At 42.7% G+C, this 20513-nt stretch overlaps 1 protein-coding gene across 1 annotated transcript in view; it reads right to left on the reverse strand.

The window, feature by feature from the left end:
* Window positions 1-481: 481 nt before the first annotated feature.
* The window catches only part of sorl1 (sortilin-related receptor, L(DLR class) A repeats containing), an 89982-nt gene continuing 69950 nt past the window's right edge, over window positions 482-20513 (reverse strand). Inside the window, exons 15-48 of the mRNA XM_074679097.1 lie at window positions 19334-19462; window positions 18662-18747; window positions 17715-17887; window positions 17499-17630; window positions 17258-17349; window positions 16165-16411; window positions 15950-16088; window positions 15420-15593; window positions 15192-15305; window positions 14891-15013; window positions 13936-14055; window positions 13603-13728; window positions 13299-13409; window positions 12897-13028; window positions 12519-12650; window positions 12225-12359; window positions 11688-11840; window positions 11198-11371; window positions 10828-10956; window positions 10534-10660; window positions 10290-10459; window positions 9871-9983; window positions 9407-9511; window positions 8716-8782; window positions 8265-8347; window positions 8023-8113; window positions 7746-7936; window positions 6097-6216; window positions 5370-5534; window positions 5067-5241; window positions 4849-4955; window positions 3797-3989; window positions 3374-3586; window positions 482-3161 (exon numbers count right to left, since the gene is read on the reverse strand). Of these exons, the coding sequence (XP_074535198.1) occupies window positions 3094-3161; window positions 3374-3586; window positions 3797-3989; window positions 4849-4955; window positions 5067-5241; window positions 5370-5534; window positions 6097-6216; window positions 7746-7936; window positions 8023-8113; window positions 8265-8347; window positions 8716-8782; window positions 9407-9511; window positions 9871-9983; window positions 10290-10459; window positions 10534-10660; window positions 10828-10956; window positions 11198-11371; window positions 11688-11840; window positions 12225-12359; window positions 12519-12650; window positions 12897-13028; window positions 13299-13409; window positions 13603-13728; window positions 13936-14055; window positions 14891-15013; window positions 15192-15305; window positions 15420-15593; window positions 15950-16088; window positions 16165-16411; window positions 17258-17349; window positions 17499-17630; window positions 17715-17887; window positions 18662-18747; window positions 19334-19462 (4609 nt within the window). The 3' untranslated portion in view covers window positions 482-3093. The remainder of the gene's footprint in view (window positions 3162-3373; window positions 3587-3796; window positions 3990-4848; window positions 4956-5066; window positions 5242-5369; window positions 5535-6096; window positions 6217-7745; window positions 7937-8022; window positions 8114-8264; window positions 8348-8715; window positions 8783-9406; window positions 9512-9870; window positions 9984-10289; window positions 10460-10533; window positions 10661-10827; window positions 10957-11197; window positions 11372-11687; window positions 11841-12224; window positions 12360-12518; window positions 12651-12896; window positions 13029-13298; window positions 13410-13602; window positions 13729-13935; window positions 14056-14890; window positions 15014-15191; window positions 15306-15419; window positions 15594-15949; window positions 16089-16164; window positions 16412-17257; window positions 17350-17498; window positions 17631-17714; window positions 17888-18661; window positions 18748-19333; window positions 19463-20513) is intronic.

A 20513-nucleotide genomic window follows, 5' to 3' on the forward strand; every position in this document is an offset into this window, starting at 1 on the left:
TTTCATGGTTCTTAATAAAACCTAAATGAAGTTTGGAGTGTTTGTTGCTGCAGAGACAGCCTCTCTTTACATTTATGACTAAAAATACTCACAATCAAAGTCATGTTTGCTTTGAATAAGGGGTTTAAGGAGATTATAAAGGGGTGTTTCTTACACAGAGATGATACCAGGGTCAGCAGCTAAAGTATAAGGTTGATTTTCAGATTTTCCTTTATCCCATATCTTGCTGCTCTCTGCCTCTCACGCCTGATAACATACAGCACCTGACACAGGCTCTGCAGGTGAACATACTGACAGAGATTTAAAAGCATTCATTACAAACTTTTCGTCATGTGACCACTCTCTGTGATGATGTAATATCAAGTGAAATATAGCAAAATGTCAATGTGCTATCCAGGCAGGCTATAACTGCTGTCTAAAGATTAGACGCGCAAAGAAGACAGAAACAGGAGACAGAGGGGGACAAACTGCTGTGTGTGTGTGTGAAGAAAGGTAAGCTGTCTGTGCAGAGTGTGTATTTTGGGGAGAATAACTGACATGACAAAATAAAGTGACTTTGAACACAAACTAAAAATTAGTCCAGGGCCATTGTAAAATACAACTTTCATCGAGCAGAGCAAGAACCCCGTTTCTGGAAAAGACTTAAATTATCATACTTTTACCCAAAACATCTACAGGTCAGTGAAAACATGCCATTTTTTTAAGCTTTGTTTGAATTAACGCTTTAAAGTTTTGATATTATCCAGCCTGAATCTGACTCCTGATAGTAATGCCGTTTATCCATCCACAGCTGATCCAGTACCTCTCTAAAGACTGCGTACCTATTCAGCAGTAGTGGGCAGTGCTGCCTAAAGCCGTGGGGGGTGATGGTGCTGCTGCGCGGGTGTCCGCTCTGACACAGTTCCCTGAGAACCCACTTCATCTTTGACTACAGCTATGGCTGGGGACAAAATGTGTGGTCCTGAACGATTAAAAAAAAAAAAGAGAGAGAAAACAACAGAATAATATGGTGCAGCATAACAAGGAGAGGACATATTAAAAGCCAATATTTACAGATAATTCAGGTGGGAGTCTCCTCCCCCTCAGAGCCATGACCAGGTCATGGTACATGTGTTGCCTCTACGTACAGACTAACAACAGTGTGCTGGTGGTGAGAGATGAAAGCTGGATCAATGAGGACACGGTGCCACTAGTCACTCAGTGGTTTGGTTGAACTTTGTCTAAAAAATGTGTTGATGTGTTTACATATATCATCAGTTTCTAAAGTGACAAATGACTTCAGATGTGAGAATGATCTAAAGAATGATCCACACTCAAAGGTAAAGTCTGCTGTTTCTAAACCTGTTCAATATTCCATGGATTCTGGTGTCTGAATAACTCAAAGGTTCAACAGTTTTAAGAGTTTACAGCAGAGCAACATGAGATTTAAAGGGATAGTCTGGTTTTTTGAAGGGAGGTATTCCTCAGGGATTAAGTGGATTACTAAAGGTGCTTTTCAACCACAGGAACAAGGGTTTACATTTAGTTGCCCAGTAGTTAATCACCTCCTGAACAGTTCTTGGTCTGGGGTCTTCTTAGCCTGACAGTGTGAACGTGCCTGAGTCACTACATCACATTCTCTCAACGTCTCTGGCCTGATATGCATGGCACCTCAAGCTATCAACTTCTGGGGTCACTCTTTCACGCAACTCTGCTACTCTTGAGAAAACACCTTAACAATTTACAGAGGGAAATATAGACTCAAAAACCAAGGGAGAAAGTGGAGAAACTTCTCAGCTAACTGGAAAGCAGGGAGGTCTCAAAGACCTTTCTGAACCAGAGGATACCAGGCCGGCTGGTTTGACCACACTTCAAAAAACAGACTATCCCCTTCATGGATGCAACACAACAACAAACCAAAACTCTCCTTTGTGCCCTTGAAAATTTCAAAACCCTGTCAGGCAACTTTCTCAGCTCTCATCAAAGCCACAAACTCCACTGACAAAAACACTCATTTTACCAGGACTCAAAAATCCACAAATGGTACATTTTTCCTGTGAATTTGTGTGAATGTGTTTAACTGATTGGGAGCCAAAAAAGCAAAACAGGAGTTGCACAAAAAAAGCCAACACACAAACAAATTTTGGTTGGCTATAATCGAGCAGCTGGTGAGCACTGTGGAGTAATACGACTGTTTTATCAGTGGAGTCTGGTGGCCCTGCAGAGAGAGATGTTACGGCTTTTTATTGTCGATAAATACATCATTTAAAGAACTTTGGATGTTTGAATCTCTGTTTTATGTTGTTAAATGTTTTAAACTCAATCTGAGCCCATCGGTCCCTAATGTTTTAACATTTGTTGGACCTATTTTGGATGATTCTGCAGCTGATCCAGCATATTTCATGGCTTGAAGCATCTTTTAAATCCTTCCAACACTTTCGAGTCATTTTAACACTAAAATTCATGAAGCTAGAGGCCAGGATTTAAAACCAGAGTCCCATTTGAACCAATCTGTCTGCGTCTTCCTGGACACTGGTGTATGTACTGCTTTAGTACCCACTAACCAAAACATGTAACTCACTCCTCCAGTATTTTTGTACATATAGTTTACAGCATTTGTCTATTCTCTATTATTTTCTCAAAGTGTGTGTTTTTTGCATTCTATATTACAGTCTCTGGATGCTTATTTTGGCTTTAAGCAATGAACCGCTCCTATGGATAGTGAGTTTGCAGTATAAATAGGGTCTCTCTTTCCCTGGGCGAGCTCCACAAACTCAAATCCTTCACAGTTTCTTCAGTGTCCACCTTCTCCTCACAGTCCTCATTTGACCCCATATATATATCTTTTTTTTTTTTTACATTATAAAAAATAAGTTATTGCGCATCCAAAAAAAGTGCATTGTATATTTGAAAAATATCTCTTTCTCTCTTTACACTTTTCCATTTTTCTTCATGTTTCCTGCTAATCGGGATGGTTTCCTATCAATGGATTAAAGACGGCGGCAGAGTTTTTCATCGGTCTCTTCTTTGCTCCATCGTACCGCGCCGCTGATGGGGGTGAAGGGGGTGAAGAGGAGAGAGGAAGAGAGAAAAGCCTAACAGAGGGACGTCCTGCTACGCGATAACCATGGGAACGTCGTCTGAGAAGCCGCTGATCATGGGAGCATCTTCATCATCGTCACCTAGAGGGAGGGAGAAAGCCCGGCGTGAGTGACAAAACATTTACTGTGAGGTTTGCAGCTTCTCTAGATGATGATGATGCATCGCAAGAATGGATCACAGTGGCAATAAACACGTCTTTAACACACAACTCCAGAGCTTTCTTTGCTTCAAAATCATCTGATCTCCAACACCCCCAAAAACAAATCCACAAAGCAACGTCTGTACATCTCACCCAGTTCGTCCCCAGAGGAGAAGATGGCCGAGCCCAAGCGAGAGTTGTAATGCGAGTTTGCGAAGGCGGTGAAGTTATTCTGCAGCCTGCGGTGTCGAAGGTAGAGCGCCACCAAGCCTCCACACATGCCCAGCAGGAGGAGGAAGAGGACTGGTACCACCACCGCCGCCATGTCACCTGACCGGCCGTCAGCGCGGGAGCCATCGCTGGCACCTGAAGGAGAAGGAAGTTGACATGAGAGGTATGAATGAAGCAGGAAGTCTGTTTTTTTTCTTAATGTTAATAGACCATCTCCCATCCCCATGTGAAATGACTTCAGAGTGGGACTCAAAACATTTCAGTTCATCATGTCTCCACTAGGGGGCGGGCTCTAAAAATAAGTCAGTCTCCACTTGGCTTCAGTCTCAGTGACATTGTCAGTACCTGCTGCCAGCTGGTTGTAGAGCAGGAGAGCAGGTTCTCCACACAGCTGACCACTGAGCAGACAGCGCGCCTGCACTGAGAAGGTGTAGTTGTGTCCCAGCAGCAGGCTGCTGATCCTGAAGTAGGTCTCTGTGGTGTTTCCCAGGTAGGACGTCTGGTTGGTCACACTGTCGTAAACATGCACCTCATACCCCTGGAAACAGAACACAATCAGTAAAACAGAATCAAGATCACAGAGCAACAAAAGATGCTGCTTTCTAGGGCTGGGACGATATGCTATTCTCACAATTTGATTCTTTTACGATCTTTTGTGTGCCGATTTGATTTACATTGCCATTCTTTGATATTTACAATTTTTGCGATTTTTAGTTTGCTTTTTTAACACCAGACCTTGTGAAAATGTTAAATGCTGATGATAATGTCTACAGACTATCAGAAGCCATATTTTCCCATAAAAAATCATGTGAGTCAGAGAGAAACATTTCACCCACTGCTGGAGAAAAGTGGTATCTTTTTTCCAATCCAGTTTATAAACAAAGACTGAAATGAAGAATTTGAATTAAAAAAAAAGGTTATTCTGACAAAGAATTTGATATTGTCAAACAAGAAATCCCAATATATTGATTTTTGTTTTTTTTCTTACACCCCTACTGCTTTCAGACTCTGGTTTGATTAAACTGCTTTGTTTACTGATCAGATCTGTTTATTTTAAAGTATAATTACAAATTAAAGGTTTCAAATTAAGAGCTTTACTGATTTCAAGATCAGATTAGTCCGACTGGATTTCGCTGTTTATTAAAAAACTTGAGTGATTTTTTTTTTTTGGTCAGTTCAACCTGACTTTGAACTTCCTCTTTGTCCAAGTAAGTCATTTTTTACCTCTAACCTGAGCTTAAAACATATTTATGAATAAATAGGCAATTATGAAATAAAAAAATAAAAATAAAGAAAGTAGTGTATTCCATCTGTGAAATAACTTGTGCAAAGTTTTACTGTAGGAAAGAGGGGGAGAGTATTAATGTGGCATAACGTAGACGTCATGACGGTCTCACCCGGCTCTCGTTGAAGCCCTTTTCTCTGACAGCCAGACTCTTCCAGAAAAGAAACACGTGATCTTTCTCAGTCAGGATCTTCAGAGCCTCTGGAGCTTGGAGAGGAACTGCAGCAGGAGAAAAATATCACTTAGCTTTTTGGAAGAACATAGTTTTAGCCTGGATGGTTGAAATGTCAGCATCTTCCTGAGCTCTGCAGATGCGTGCAGCGAGTGTACCTGTGCTTAGAGTGAAGCTGGCCTCTTTGCTCATGTTCCTCAGGCGGACAGAGACGCTGTATCGTCCTCCAGGCTCCAGACCTTTCAGCTGATACTCCACCGTGTTGTTCTGGGTGGTCAGTTTGTAGTCCCGCTCCTGCTTACGGATTACATCACGCACGTGGATTGCATAGGTCTACAGAAAGGAAAGCGGGACAAAAAATACACAAAGTAAAATGAAAAAAAGGAGTTTTTACCACATATCAGGTAGATTAAACCAATTTTTTGAGTATAAACATCACAGTAAATGTGACAGTGTCGTACCAGAGGTGTGTTTGGGGTGTCGTATGGCGGCTGCCACTTCAGTGTGGCCTGTGTTTTATCCACTCGGACTCGATGAAGGTTCCTGGGAGGCAGCCTCTCATTAGGGATCATTTTAACCACGGCGTAGTCTGAGGGAGGACCCAGGAAGGGGGAGACGACACGCACCTGCAGGCCAAGAGACGACGTTACAGTCAGAGTCATGACTTGACTGAGATGGAAAAAGAGTTTTGAGGCTGAAATCCAAAGACCTCTGAGAAAAGTCTCGTAAGTGAGTGATGTTTTAATTATCTGCTTTTTCCCTCAGTGTATGAAACAGTATCAGTGCACATCGTCTGTAGTTAAACACATAAAAGTCTCCTCGTTTTACCCTCTAACCATTCCAACGCAGACAGCTGCTGTCAGAGCTGTGGGAGAGATCACAGCTCCCACTTTCACCTGATTCACAGTGAATATTTCACACTTCTGTTAAACTTCTTTTACACACTCCTGCTGACACTGTTTTGACATGGTGTGAAAACGTAGAAGGGTCATGTGAACGATCGGTTTTCCCTTTGAATGAATGGGTTCACGTCACAAAGCTCAGTAGGAAAACAGAACCATCTGTGCAGCCATGTTTGTCTGAAAACACTCGTTAAACTTAAGACAGAAAAACATGTTTCCAAACCTTAAGGAGGTTAATTTTGCTGATAAAGTCTTCAAAGAGGAAGAAAAGGACGATAGGACTCACCAGAAAGAGGTATTGTTCGTCACTGTCCACTGTGACTGTCAGGCTGAGAGATGGCGTGCTGAGCTGACGAGGACTGCGGTACAAATCCAGGAAGGAGGTGGCATAAAAAACACCGTACACCTGCACACACATGCAGAAAACACACACAGTCGAGTCAGTTTAACGCTTCAACTTTGAGCATTTCTGTAAAACAAATAAGGGTCAGCATTTCAAGCAAAACTACTCCTCCACACCAAGTTAACATTACTCAGTCTTCAATCAAACAGCATCTGAAATGTCTTAATCTCTGGGCTGAGTTTTAGTCAACTCGTAACGCTAGTTTGACCTGACAAAGTTCACACTTTACCTCCAGTTTGTTTTTCATATCATGAAACTCTACACAGAAACTTTTTGATGAGTAAAAAAAACTCTGAATCAGAGTAACCTGATATCACTGGCTAAAGGAAGGGAAAAACAATTCTTATCTTGGAGAATGAAACATGATTAGGAATGGAGATAGACTGAAATGGATTTTTCTGGGCCGATACTGATACCGATTATTTGTAGTCAAAGGGGCCGGTAATCGATACATGAAGCCCATATCAATTTGAAGTCAAAGTGCAAATATTGCTGTCAAAATTTTGAACAATACAAACTCCAACACTTAAACTTCATTCAAATACCTTTAAGCATGAGTTAATTAAAGAGCTCCTAGGCTTAGCAGCATGTTTTATAAAGTTAAATTCAAACTTTAAAAAATAAAAAGCTAAAGTTTTCTGCAGTGAATAAAGTTTTCCATAATTTCAATGTGACTGCAATAACTGTAACAACTGCACTGCTGACTGGCTGTTTCCCAAGTCATGGCTCTGCTTGTAACCAATCAGATGGTACTGTGGGTGGGACAGTGCTGGGGACTGAGTAATGACTGCAGACAGCGGAGTGGCTGCATCAGAGCCAAAACAACACAGTTTTAAATTTTTTTCTTATTAACCATTGGATTAAAAAAAAGGTCAATGCCAAATATTGGCCAAATATCGGCCAATAATTGGTCCATCCCTGATCAGGAATCAGTATCTCTGTCACAGACTTCGAGATGAAAGTCTCGGCTGAAGGAAAATAGGACAGACTGAGACTGTCAGAAAAGAGAAACTTCAGAGGCTTGGATACTCGAATAGTGAGGAAAGAAAAGGAAAAGAAAAAACAAGAAAAAGACAGGGGAGAAAAGATGAGGAAATCTAGCGAAATAAAGGGAAGGGAAGAAAAAGGAAAGACCAGGAAAGGGAAATACAAGAAAGAGAAAGGATTGACTAAGACAGGAAAGAAAAGACGTCATAAGACAACGAAAGGGCAGGAAATGAAAGTAAAGACAAAAAAAGGAAGTACAAAGAAACTAAAGTCAAGGTAAGGAAAGGAGATGAGAAGAAGGAAAATTAAAGTGAAAAAACCTAACAAGGAAAGGAAAGACAAGGAAAGGAAAGGACATAAAGGGAAAGGAAAACATGGAAAGGAAACAAAAAGGAAGGGGAAAAAGGACAGAAAAGGAAAAAGAGAGGAAGTCGGTGAAACTTTATAGACAAAGAGACATTAAGACATAGACTCAGCTCCCTAACTCAATTGATGGAACCTTCTGGATTTAATCATTTATTCTCTGAAGTTTCCTCCTGTGGTACCTGAGTGGGGGGTCCGTTCATGTTCCAGCTGCAGTCCACAGCAGTCTGGTTGAGGGCCCGGGCTTTAAACAGGGGCCGGTCTGGCTGTGTGCCGCTGGTCTGATGGTGGGACAGAGCAGTAGGACTGTCTCCTATGCTGGTGTGAGCCCACACAGCCACCTCGTACACCGTCCCTGACGTCAGGTTTGTGGCTGAGGAGACACAAGAAAAACACACCCTCAGATCCACTGATGAGATCAGCACTCAGTCAAAACTCATAAATCACAACCTGGATTACCTCTGAGGATCCTGTCAGTCACCGTGTAGTTCTTATTCTCCTTCACGTGGGAGTCAAACTGCCAGGACAGGATCACCACGTACTGTTTGACCTGAACGAGACACGAGGGAAAGACGGGTCAGGTTACAGGCTCTCAGGCAGGATGAAAGATTTCAAAGACTCACAATGAAGGACATTTTTTTTTTTAAACTCAGAGTTTGAAATCTGGGGTTTGTTTGTTGAAGGTACAATGAAGCACCTACCTCGTACTGAGAGTTGAAGCTGAAGGAGAAGCTGAGGGAGTTGGTGGTGATGGTGTCAGCGATCACAGAGGGAGGAGGCAGAGCTGCAGACAGAGGAGAGTTAAAAAAAAGAGCTCTTTCTGTGTGTCTCAATTCAATCTTTGGAGACAGGACTCTAAATCAAGACAAGTATCAGGTCCCTATAAAGTGTAAGTTCATTTTTTTAAATTAACATCATCTTCACGTGTGATAAAGTAAAAAATGTTTTATTGGTAAATCTTATGGCATCATTCTCTCCTTCGCTTTGTCGTTATGGTGTCACACTTTGAAGGTTATGTAGCTTTGTTAAAGATCTGTTATAAAAGTTTTCTCACTGCAGAAGCAAAATCTGAAAACCTGGGCATGCTCCACACCAGCAGGGGGCAGTGTTGGGAAAGGTTTCACACCATAGGTCCTGCGTGGGTAAACTTACCTTTCTTGGGGGTAATGGATTTCACTTCACTCCAGTTTCCAACACCTCGATCCGTCACTGCTGCCACCTAAAGAAACATCAGCACAACAACACCAACGTCAAAATCCACCAAACAGAATTCAATCTTTCTTATTTAAACTGCTGTGACAAAAATTAACGTGAAAAACTCTGCTGCACACCACATGTTTTGTCACAATTTTTGGACTTCTATTGAAGTTCAAATGCCCAAAACATAAATAACTTCAAACAGTTAAAAGAAATGTATTTAAACATGTCATAATAATTAAAAAAACTTAAAACCTGCATGAAGAGTTGCATATTTTGCATTAATAACAAACTAAATATGTTGATAAAAGTGTTTTTGGTATACTCTTAGTTTTAAGCTTATTATTTAAGGCCTTTTGTGTAGCATTAAATAAACAATCTCTCCTGTGTTTTTGCTTTTTGATTTGATCATATTTTGCTTTGCTTTTTGCAGCTTTTATATATTTTATTTAACTTCATTACAAATAGGATTATGAAAAGAGGTTGTGGCAGGCTGTGGCATTATCGGCAATTTTGATTGCAAAACCATGATGCAAAATAAAATAACAAGTATTTAACAAAAGACTGAAGACTTTTTTGACTATAGTTTTATATCACAGTGTGACATAAGGAACGCTGTGTTTGTGTGCACGAGTGTGAGTCTTACCCTGAACCTGTACATCGTGTCAGGCTGAAGCTCTGTCACTTCTGTGTTAGTTGTTGTGCATCTCTGAGACATCCACTCAGGTGCTCCTCGCTCGCTGTATTCAACCTACGAAACGTGATCAGACAGACGGCAGTTTATCATTTTACTCAGACATAAAAAAGTTTGACAGGAAATGTTTAATCTGAAGACTTATCATGGTGTTTAAGATGAACTTTTGCTCTAAAGCATCATTGTCAAACAAATATCTGATGGAATAATTCTGAAAGACGTGAGCCATGGATTATAAACACTGTTTCTTTCTGTTAACCGTCTTCTGCTGGCTCAGAGATCAAGTTTTCAGGAACAAAAGTAACCAAACTGAGCAAAGAGCTGCTTATTTCAGACACAATCCAAGCTTTAATTTGTCGGTAGAACTCCTCACTCATGGAGTTAAAGCAAACTGTAAACTGCTCAGAAAGACTCACGATGTATTCTCTGATGATGCCGTGTCCTTTGTCGGGAGGACTCCAGGAAACCTGGACCTTTCCATCTTCGCCGTTATCACATGACAGCTGCAGGTTCCTGGGAGGGTCTGGCACTGGATGACAGAAAGATTCACAGACTGATGGAGGAAGATGTGTACGTTGCCTACAGTCTTAAAGTTGTGTTCAGGTACTAACTTTAAAGTTTTGAAGCTTCTGGGTTTTACAGAAGAGGTGATTCGTGATAGTTTTTATAAATTAAGAGTCTGGAAAAGACTTTGCTTACTCTGCAAAACCTCTGCAGGAGATGTTTATTGTTCCAGCTCATTGTGTGTTTCTTTGTCATGAACAGGAACAATGAATTTCTCAGCATTCATTTCAACAAACAGCGTTTCAAATCTGCGCAGTGAAGTGATACTCACAGCCCTCTGGTGTCCTCACGGTGATTATCTCATTGGTCTTGTGCAGCTTGCTTAGACACTGAGTCAGCACCTTCACCTGGTACGTGGTGTCGGGTTTCAGGACTGTCAGCTGGTAGCTGGTCTTGTTGCTGTGAGTGTCCATGATGGTCCACTGCTGGGTGCCCACCAGCCTGAGCACAAGCACACACACTCAGTCACATCAGAGCGGGAACAAAGCATGATGGTGGTTCAGGTAGAGGCTCACCTGTAGTAAACCAGGAAGTAGCACGAGTCCAGAGGGAGGTTTTTGGGGCGAGACCAGGTCAGAGTGATGGCACCCAGGAAGTCTCGGGTCCACTGGAGGTTCTGGACTTTATAGGCCAGGGAGTCCACTGAGAGAAGAGACAACATGGGTCCCCTCTGATTAATTTTAAGGCTTAAATATATGTTTTAGCCAGCAGGTGGCAGCACTGCACTGATGGTGCATGTGATGGTTTTGTTACAGCTTGCATGAGATCTGAACACATATTTAGTGCTGATGAAAGTTTCTGTGACCTACATGTGCAGTTATCCTCGTCACTGTGATCAGAACAGTCCAGAAATCCGTCACAACGCTCACTGTCCAACACACACGCCTCGCCATCAGAGCAGCGAGTCCCGTTGAGGCAGAACAGGGGCCCCCGGGTGGCTGCAGAGACACACAGAGAGAATCAAACTTCACTTATTGTCAATGGATTATCTGTTGTAAACCTGTATTTAGACAATTAAAACCACTTTCATGACATCAAATGCCTCTTCAACCCTCAGATTCACAAACTCTTTGTTACATCCTAAACCTTTCAGACCAAACTTTCAGTCCACTCGTCTCTCTGTTTGGAAGTTTGTGTGAGAGCTGAGCTGTCTGAGGCGAGCATCATGCACAAACTCACGGCAGTGGGCTTCATCAGAGCGGTCCTGGCAGTGGATCTGACCGTCACAGCGCTGCCAGTCGGGGATGCAGAGCGGGGGACGACGACACTGAAACTGACCCCGGCTGCAGCGACTGGGGAAGGGTGGAGCAGGAGGCTGGGTGGGTGCTGGAGTGGCTGTCATGGAGACGTTAGCTGTTGATGGAGAAATGTAAAAAAACAGGACGTGAGGATTAAGCACTATGTTGTACTTTTCTTACATGTGCATAAGCTTTACCGAAATACTTTGAATATGAGATAAAGTCTGTTTTAGTGGCTCCTTGAGGGAGAAAGGATTAAGTGCATTGTGCTTTCAGTATTGTGTAGTTTCTATGCCACCATGCAGCTCTTTGTGTTTCTATTTTATACTGCTGTACCGGTTGCACCTGTGTAACGTCTTAAAGTGAGTAAATCTTACAGTCAACACCTGTCATACAGAAAGTTTTGGCCAATAGGAGGACAGATTATGTACCTGTGGGACAGCCCAGTTCGTCGCTGCCATCAGGACAGTCAGCGTAGCCGTCACACACCCAGGTGTTTATGATACAAGCTCCAGAGCCACAGTGGAAACGGTTCGGGGCACAGGTAGAGGGACCAGGAGCTACAGTGTGAGGAGTGACACCACCTGGGAGGACGGAGTACAGGTGATGCACGGATGATGGATGATGCAGAGAAGCAGTAGAATAAGAAAGTAAAGCATCCTGCATGTATTTATTACTGACTCTAATAACACTTTTCCATATATTTTAAAAGGTAAAACATCAGTATAATAAAAAACTGACAATAATTATTTTTTCTTTATTAATTTGGCACCCAATGTGGATCCATTGAGCAACAATTAACATCTTCACATGAAAGCTATGACCATGGGATCTTCAGCTTTAACAGGGTAAGACTAAATGTGGTGATACAAATCAAAAGTTTGCCATGAAATTTAAAAAAAGTTAAATCACAAAACATAATCTTTGTGGTTTAACTACACTGGAAACAACATGTTAACACTGAGTACCTGTGCACTGAGCTTCATCGGACCAGTCCCCACAGTCGTTCTCCCCATCACACTTCCACCACGTTGGGATGCAACGTCCGTTTTTGCACTCGAACTGAAAGTATCTTGAGCAGCCGGGGACCTCAGTGGGAGCAGCTGTGACGCACACACACACACACAGAGCCAACATTAGCATCACATTATAAAACTTCAAAAAACCAGGATATTATCACTTCTATAAATCTGCATATGTAAATATACGTAAACAATATAAGTCCTTTGTTTCAACATGTAACACATCCTCCTCTTCCTCACCACAGTTGGCTTCGTCAGAGTAATCCCCACAGTCGTCCATGCCGTCACACTTCCACTCCAGACTCACACACACCCCATTGGCACACTGGAAGGTGTAGGCGTCACACACCTTGCCGAACTCAGATGGCGTGGCTGATGAAGATTAAACAAAAACATCAGCGTGGATAAAAAGCAGTTTGATAAACACAGGAGAGCAGTCCTAGGGCAACAAGAAAGAAACTGTCTGAGAGACAGATATGAAAGAATGAGTGAAGATTTTTGTGCATCAGAGGGGAATTGTGCATCAGAGGGGAAAGTTTGGGTCTGACATGAGGGAAAAGGTTAGCTGGTTAGATTAGCCTCCGTTTTCAGTTTTCTTTAGGTCCTAGAGTTCCTCACCACATCCGGCGTATCCCGCGTCCTCATCCGACCCGTCCTCACAGTGTTTGATCCCGTCACAAACCAGAGACTGAAACAGACACTGGGCTCTGTTCTTGCACACAAACTCCATGTAGCGAGTGCACAGAGGGTCTGAGGGAGAAATGAAGCGACCGACATGAGACGTGACTCAGAAACACTCCACACAACACAAACATGACATTTTGCTTTTCTTTCTCTTTTTCTCTTTTCTCATGCACCTGTTCTTTTCTTATCATTTTAACATCAATAAAAGAACAGCAGAAGAAACGGAACAAGTGCAGAACAACGTGAAGTTGGATTCTCTCTACCTATCTAACCTTATTTCTGACGCTAACTTGACCTGATATCTGATGTCTCTGTTGAATCAAAGGGATCACTCACCACAGTTGTGCTCATCACCTCCATCCGGACACTCCTGAATGCCGTTACAGTGAGCCGTGGCAGGAAGGCAGGTGTGATTGGAGCAGACGAAGCCGTTACACCGAGTTCCCCCTGGAGACGCACGAAGGGCAAAGGTCATTAAAGGATTTCTGCTGTTGATTTCTCACATGCACTGATGTCAATGTAGAAACTGTGAGCTCCAACATCCTGCAGACTTTCTGACTGACCAATATGCTAACTGAATCATTGCAGCTACAGACACAAATCAGAGCTGCCCAGTATGTGTGGGTGTGTGTGTACTAACCACAGTGACTGGGGTCTTCGTCCGAGTCGTCCTGGCAGTCGTCGTCTCCATCACACACCCAGCGCTGTGGGATACAGTGGCCTGTGTGACACTGGAAGCTGCTGGCCTCACATGTATGGTGGCCCACTAGGGGAAAAAAGAGTGTGTGTTATTCCTCTACAGCAGTAACAACCTGATTACTAAACATCATCCTTTACACATTTGAAACACCATTTAAAATATGATGGGGCTGCAGATTTTTCCTACAACAGGAATGCTGCTGTGGGTTTATCTCTGGACGCTTTATGTCAGTGTTTTGTCTGATCAGTCAGGTGTTAAATACACAGCGGTCACCTGTGCAGTTGGCTTCATCCGACCAGTCTCTGCAGTCATTGTCTCCATCACAGCGCCAAGCCTCACGGATACAAACTCCCCGAGCACACGTGAACTCTCCAGGGCCGCACTGGTGAGACTCTGAGGAGTTCATCAACAACACAATGAGCGCAAGAAAACACTTTGGATTTCTCCTTTTGTGTCTTTTATCACCGAAACCAGCAGCTTCAAAAAAAGAAGTCTAGCACTAAATATTTGTTCTGTCTGCTTTCAAAATTAGAGCTTGAATACTCTGCTGCGCACAAAGTCAATCTGGCTCAGTCTGGTACGATCTGCGGCACACAGGACTAAGACATCATTTCCTAAAACATGCCCTGGATAAGTTATTAGAAAGAAAAACACCTATTAAAAGGTTATTATTGTTGTTCCATCACAAAACAGTTAAAGGTAACTTTGAGATTCAGCCATTTTCATATTGATAGGTCTCCTTTTAAACAACATGCACTATGAGCTCCTAAATATATGTCACATCATGGAACATCATGAACATGTTAAGTGTTTAGGTTTTGCAATAAAGAAAGCTCTTATTTATCTTTTTATTTTCTACTTATGTCAACATTGTAAGAAGTCTTTTGATTTTTCTGTAAGGATTTCTGTTGCAGAAGCACCAGATTTGTTTAAAGTTACAGCAAGGAGGACGATTTCCCCGTGTTGTCTCTCATCTGGTTTGACACCCACTCACATGATACACAAAATCAGTCAGTCTGGTCCCTGATGGACTTGTTTGCTGTTGTAGCTCATAAAAAAGTCACTTCTGTTCATTTTCAATCTGTTTAACATGCAAAAAAAAATCCTCAGCGCGCTCTAGTAATATGTACAGCTAGAAATGATTTGGATAAATATGAAGTCGTGATGAAAGCTGCTAATTCACTTCCCCTCTGCACAAGCTGTTTGCAGATAAATCGCAGACTCTTACCGCAGTGCTCTTCATCACTATTGTCCCCACAGTCGTCCTCGTGGTCACACTTGAAGGCCAGAGGGATGCAGGAACCTGAGGCCAGACAGCGGAACTGGTTTGACGGGTCGCAGGTTGTGGTGGCTGAAAGTGGAGAGGACACAGACGATGATAAATAAATACACAAAGCTGAAATGAAGAAGTTTTACTTTTGGAATTGAGATGGAAAATCTGCCATGTGTGGAAAAAGTACAACTTTTTTTGTCACTCTTGTTGATGCAAATGCTCAAAAATGAGAAAATGAATGTGGATGAATACTTACGACACTCCTGCTCGTCACTCATGTCTCCACAGTCATTGTCACTGTCACATTTCCAGATGCTGCTGATGCAGCGCCCGTTAGAGCAGCGGTACTGATTTGGCAAACAGCTGTGCTCTGATTAGGGGACACAAAGCGTTGGAATTAATCAGACTCACTTCCAACAGAGATGAGATCATTTAAAGTGGGATCAGGATCATTAGGATCCTGCAGCGTGTGTCTCTGTCTTACCAATCTTTACGCAAGTGCTGTTCTGGAGCTGGTACCCCGTGGGACACTGACACTGCAGCTCGCCGTTGGGCATGGTTAGCGTAGGGGCTCCATCAGGGCAGACGCAGGTGTGACGGTGTCCAGGCTGAGGCAGACACAGCAGGCTGCACGGCTGGTCGGCACAGGCGTTATGACCTAAAGGAAAAAAACAATCAGGAGCTCATTTTTTTTTACATTTCAAGATCTTTTGTTTCAAATGGAGGGCTGGAAAGACCTGAAGATTTTCCTGAAGCTCTTACTTTTCCCATTGACAGACTCTGACTCTAATTCTTGGTGTTACACACACACACACACACAAACACAAACAGTTCCTTCCTGACCTTTCTTTGAACCATTTTCACTGGATTCTTGTTGAATACAGCGTTTTGAAAGGAGCAGGGAGGAGAAATCTTCCTGAAATATTCTGTTTTCATAAACTCACAGAAATTTTCTCACTGTTTTCTGGTAATTTGTCAACACTTCTGGACACCTCTTCACTCTCTGTTCCTCACCTCTGTTTTTCCCCTTATAGAAGATCTTCAGATCCATGACTCCGGTCAGGCGGCCAACAATCAGCTCGTTGTTCTGGGATCCGCCTTTTGGAGCTTTGAAGATCCCCATCCTGGACCAGTCATCCCAGTAGAGGTCATTCTAAAAACAAATGTTGCTTTAAAACCTGGTTCCATGTGGTTTTAAGTTAGATCCTTGGTTTGAGGCAGGGTCTCACCTTGAAGACGGCGATGGCGTATGGGTGAGGCAGCCCCTCCATCAGGACGCTCCTCTGGCCTCCCATGAAGTCAGCCCTTTCGATGCGGTCGCTGTAGGCTTCAGTCCAGTACAGCCAGTGGTCGTCGGCTGTGATCCCATTGGGCCAGCGGACCCCTTCAGACACAATGCAGGACACGTTGGATCCATCCATGTAGCTCCTGTATACACCAGCAGCTCGGTCTCCCCAATCGGTCCAGAACATCAGACTGAAGACGGAGAGTTTTATCAGAGTCAGAGTAACTGTGGCGTGTTTAATGAATGCTTTGTTTTATGACCTTTAAGATACACAGTCCCTTTATATGAATAAATATATAGAAACAGGGTGCCTGAGCTCAATTTAAATCTACAGTTCATGGTGAGCGATGCAGGAATTTTATATAAGGATGAGCCGTTCAAAGCAGAAGCCGCTGTGTGTTTTATATTATTAGTTTCGACCCTTTAGAAAGTGAGAGGAACAGGTAGAGAGAGAAAACATGATCCTTCTCTGACTAAAAAAAAGAGCAATAATAGAGAAATGAAACCAGTGCGGGAAATACATAACACCATCACTGAGCAGTAACTGTACCATTTGCTGAACTCATCTTTAATAAAAGCAGAACTCTGTTAGCAGAAGTGAAGCCGTCTCTTTTTCGGAGCTGCACAGTTTCAGACATAGTCTGGTTATCACTTCCTCAAAGCTCTGCTCGGCGTTAGCCACAAAAGCTGTGGGATTAAAGCCTCAGTCCAGAAACTTCTGACCGTCTGACGTGTGATGATGCAACTTAAAACTTTTCCCTCGGGCTGTGGTCAAGGTTTAAAGAACATCTACAGAATTCTGGTTTCTTTTAACAAACAAAGAAACCATTCACAGCCTCAGACAGCAACTATTCAAGTTAGATTTTTTTCTTTTTCAAATGTTTGTTTCTCAAAGTAAAGATCCAGATCAGTTGGCTTTGGTAAAAAACAGGTCTTAATCCTGTGGTTTCATTTCTTGGGTTGTGATACACTAATATTCCCAGATCTGGTTTGAGGATTGGGTGTTTGGTCTTGTGGCTGTGGGATGTGAAACTTACCTCTCTCCAGGAAGCAGAACCAGCGCTCTGGGATGTTCCAGGATTGAAGAGTTGAGCAGAGTGTGTCGAAGGTCGCCATCAGGGTTAGACACCTTCAGACGCAACAACAGAGAAACTTTTCAGATAACAACAAACAACCAATGAACTGGGATCAGTGAGACAATGTTTAGAGGATAGGGTGAAAATATTGAGACTGTGGAACAATGAGCCCAACACACTTCTAAATCTGCAGCATTTATACCTCTATCTTCTGAGCTCCAGCGTCCACCCAGTACAGCAGTCTGCTGATGGGGTCAAAGGTCAGAGCCTCCACGTTCTGCAGGTCTTTCCTAACGACGACCTCCTGACCCGTGCTACCGTTGAGACACAGACGCTGTAGGAGGAAGCACAGAGACGAGGTCAGTCGTAGACACACAAACACAAAGAAAAACTCCTGCAGGTTCAGAGCCATGCTTACCTGAATGGTGTCAAGAGAGATGTCGGCCCAGTACAGGCAGTTCTTATCGTAGTCAAAGTCCAGAGCCACAGCCTCTCTGAGCCCGGCCAGAGGCAGAGCCTGGTCTGCTCCTGTGGCCAGGTCGTACCGATGGATGGAGTTCCTCACCGCGTACAGGATGAACTCGTTACTCTCTGAAGAAAGACAGGGGGAAAAAACAGGTATCAACAACAAGCACTGAAAGATAAAATGAAAAGATGACCATATTTTTGAAACTCTAGCGCACACAAGTATCAAATTTTGCAGCAGATTTTTATTCAGTCTCCTCTCCTGCACCTCCAGCCACAGCTGCTGCAGCTGGAAGTGAGAGTTTTACTGGCTATAAAAACATTTACCTTCTTTATGTGAGTCTGGAGGAACAGCTTTTCTTTGAGATGACTGCAAGTATTGATGAAGTTTACAAAACCTGCATGTAGCTATGAGCTTTTAGCTCTTACACCAGGTTTTTCTTTCCGCTGTGATGCTCCCTGGCACAGTTAAAGGCTAGTTCTTGCCATAGGACAGATAACATGATTTAAATACTTGCAAAAGCATGAAACTGTCAAAACAAAACTTCTAATGAAGGAGTCAGGAGGACATAAAAACCATTCTGGATTTTCATTTTCATCCCAGTTTTGCAGAATTAGCTTCTTTAAAAGTCACATTACCATTCGCACTGTTTTAAGTAGAGCACAAACATCTTTACTTTTCCTTAATAACTTGGTTATGTGAACTTGCAGGCATCGTTTTAGAGATTTTGCTTTTTTTTTTTTTTTTATCATATAAATGTTTTTCAATGACATACTCCTGAAAACAATGTGAGGTTGTTTTTTTTTCATCACTGCAAGTCTCATTTGTAAACTAATTCACAAATTCACTCCAGCAGAAAGGGACTATAAAACACTTTTAAGATTAAACTGTTAATTTACCCCCGACCGGACACGGTAGCATCTCTCCGTCCAGTCTGGACTCCACGTCTCCTCCACTGCAGCTGTCGCCCGGTACCTTCCTGTAGCTGCAAAGACAAGAGAGAAAGATTCATCTCGAGAACACTAGGGGGAGCTCTAATGTTAGATATGTGATAACAGATGCAGCAGCGGAACAAAGGCTGGGTCAGGAGGGGAATCCTCAGGTAATGTCAGAGATAAAGACGGTTTGTGGATCCTGATCCACAGCAACAAGATAAACTTCAATAAAAGAGGAGTGGAACATTTGTCAAACAAGTTGATTTGATGTTCTTCAATCTTTGCTTTCAGTCTCCCTTCAGTTATCTACTTACAACCACCATGACAGCCTTAAGGCGTTAGTAAAAGATCTACAAAGGCTTTGGAGGCAGTTCTCTTCAGAGATGATGTTATGAAGGCCTGGATGTTATTAACAATGGTCACTGTTATTCTCAAAATATAGATTTATTTGTGCCTTTGGCCATGATTGCAGGGGGGAAATGACACCACAACTCAGACAAAGACTCAAAGATAAGAACCAGAATCTGCTTTCAGCTCAAATGTTTCCAGAAACAGGAAAATGTTTGATAAACGGGAAAGGAAAACTGTGATCCCTAACCATATCTTGCTACACCGTGAAGTTAAACGGCAGCTCACCCTTTGCTGCGACGGTACGTGGTGCCGACAGGACACGGCACTGGTGGAGCGTACAGGTCTCCTACAAACTCGGGATCAGGCACACACACCTGCAGAGACAGGTCTTCACTCAGCTTAAAGCCGTAGTCACTGAAAAGGAGGAGAAACGGAGAGAGGGAGGGGGGAGACAGGTGAGGAGAAGAGGAAAGAAAAACAGCTCAGTTAGCTTCTGCCCCGTGATGAACGGCAGCACCTGATGTGCATTTTAAAACAGACTCATTACGAGCTGTGATGGGAGTTTAGGGAACATTAAAAATGTGCAGCCAAGGCTAAAACCAACGTATTAGTCTGCCAGCAGCGGATTTAATTAAGAGCCAGCCAGACAACAGCAACTGCCCCCTGATATGAGGCAGAACTCACTCACACTACAGCTAAAAGTTAAAGACTTTTCCTTTCAAACGCATATTAAACTCATCAGGAGTGATGAGTTAAGCCTTATGAGGCTGGCTTCTACCATACCGGGGGATCCCTGGTCGTTAGTAAACAGAGGTTGGTTTTATTTCTATCCTGGTTGAATCTACTTCATCCACAAACTGTGAATCAAAAACACATTTTTCCTCCAAGAAAAGAAGTCTTGTGAGAAAACTTGTCCCATGGGTAACCTCTGAAATGACATGAAATCCCCAGATAAAACCTGTCCCTCAGGAGTAAAGACTCCGTGGAGATATTTTCTTCACTCAGCTGATTTATTTTAGCCCCAGAGAGAGTTAACAGAAAACTCTACATTGTGATATCTGTTTTTGATGTTTTTACTGCCCATCCCCTCAAACAGACTGTAACCCAACAACTGCAGACATACCCAGAGTATGTCACATTTGGTCACATTTGGTACTCTTGGTACTGGTTTTTCTGGTAACGTCGGCCATGTTTCTTTCGTTTTCTTTTTCTGCCTCTGGTTTGCTAGTTTCCTTCTTGCAGGCTGGGTTTGTGAATTTTGCAATTGAATTCAAAACCTTGCATATAAAATAACCATGAGATGCTGCAAACAGCTAAAAAAGCATCATTCAGCAGTTTTAAGCTGAATCTTTGATGGCAACTTCTTTGAACCAAAAAGGTTTACTGACTCATATCAGCACAGGTCTGATCTCTGTCACATAAATATGACCTGAGCTCTAGGTACTGTTGATTTAAGTCTAAAAAA

This window comes from Halichoeres trimaculatus, unplaced genomic scaffold (genome assembly GCF_033239565.1).
Source record: "Halichoeres trimaculatus isolate MK-OKI-2021-1 unplaced genomic scaffold, fHalTri1.1 fHalTri1_scaffold_9, whole genome shotgun sequence".
NCBI lineage: Eukaryota > Metazoa > Chordata > Actinopteri > Labriformes > Labridae > Halichoeres > Halichoeres trimaculatus.